The sequence below is a fragment of the Camelina sativa genome, chromosome 17 (assembly GCF_000633955.1).
Source record: "Camelina sativa cultivar DH55 chromosome 17, Cs, whole genome shotgun sequence".
In the NCBI taxonomy this organism is placed as follows: Eukaryota; Viridiplantae; Streptophyta; class Magnoliopsida; order Brassicales; family Brassicaceae; genus Camelina; species Camelina sativa.
Genome location: NC_025701.1, coordinates 15,761,443 through 15,762,130, shown reverse-complemented (window position 1 = coordinate 15,762,130; position 688 = coordinate 15,761,443). Strand labels below are relative to the sequence as shown.

Here is a 688-nt window from a genome sequence, read left to right as displayed (position 1 = left end):
TAGTGGGCAATTCAATCTTTCCCACCTTTGCCTTTCTCTGAAGAAAGTGGCTTCTTTAGGCCACTTTTTCAATTTTATTTTTATTTTTGGACTGACATAGTTGGCAATGTGTTGGAAAGAGACAATCTCAGATGTCATATTTTTTTTGGCTTGGGTCCAAAATGTTTTATGAAACCCATGTTGCCTCACAAAGAATGTTTTCGACAAACAGTATCTCATTTTTACAATAGACTTCCATAAGATAAACCTATTGCCAAACCTACTCCCATCCCATTACTAAAATATTGAGTAAAATGAAAATAATACATTACTTATTATTAAAATGAATTATTATACCTTTTACTATAGAAGACCCTATGTCTCACAAAATAAAAAGAAGCAGGCAGAGTAAAGTATTATTATCTCTAAATTATAAATTAGTAATTATTCTTCTCCTACTTGGTCCCATATCTCTCAAACCTTCATCTCTATATCTATCCCCACATTTCATTGCATTGATTCTCTTACAAGCACTTTCTCCTTCAGTCTTTATCTCCCTCTCTCCTCCTCCAGTTCTAAAATGTTTAGAAGAATTGCCATGACCATGACCATGACCAACTCTATTGTTCTTCTTCTATTTTCCTTAACTTTCTTAGGTATCTTTCCTAATAATTGCTTATTTCTGCCTAACAAAAGAAACCATTATCTC

General features: G+C 32.8%; 1 protein-coding gene across 1 annotated transcript in view; it reads left to right on the top strand.

The window, feature by feature from the left end:
• Nucleotides 422-688, top strand: part of LOC104757349 (glucan endo-1,3-beta-glucosidase 11-like) — a 4,798-nt gene continuing 4,531 nt past the window's right edge. The window contains exon 1 of the mRNA XM_010480076.2: nucleotides 422-635. Coding sequence (XP_010478378.1) covers nucleotides 560-635 — 76 coding nt within the window. The 5' untranslated portion in view covers nucleotides 422-559. The remainder of the gene's footprint in view (nucleotides 636-688) is intronic.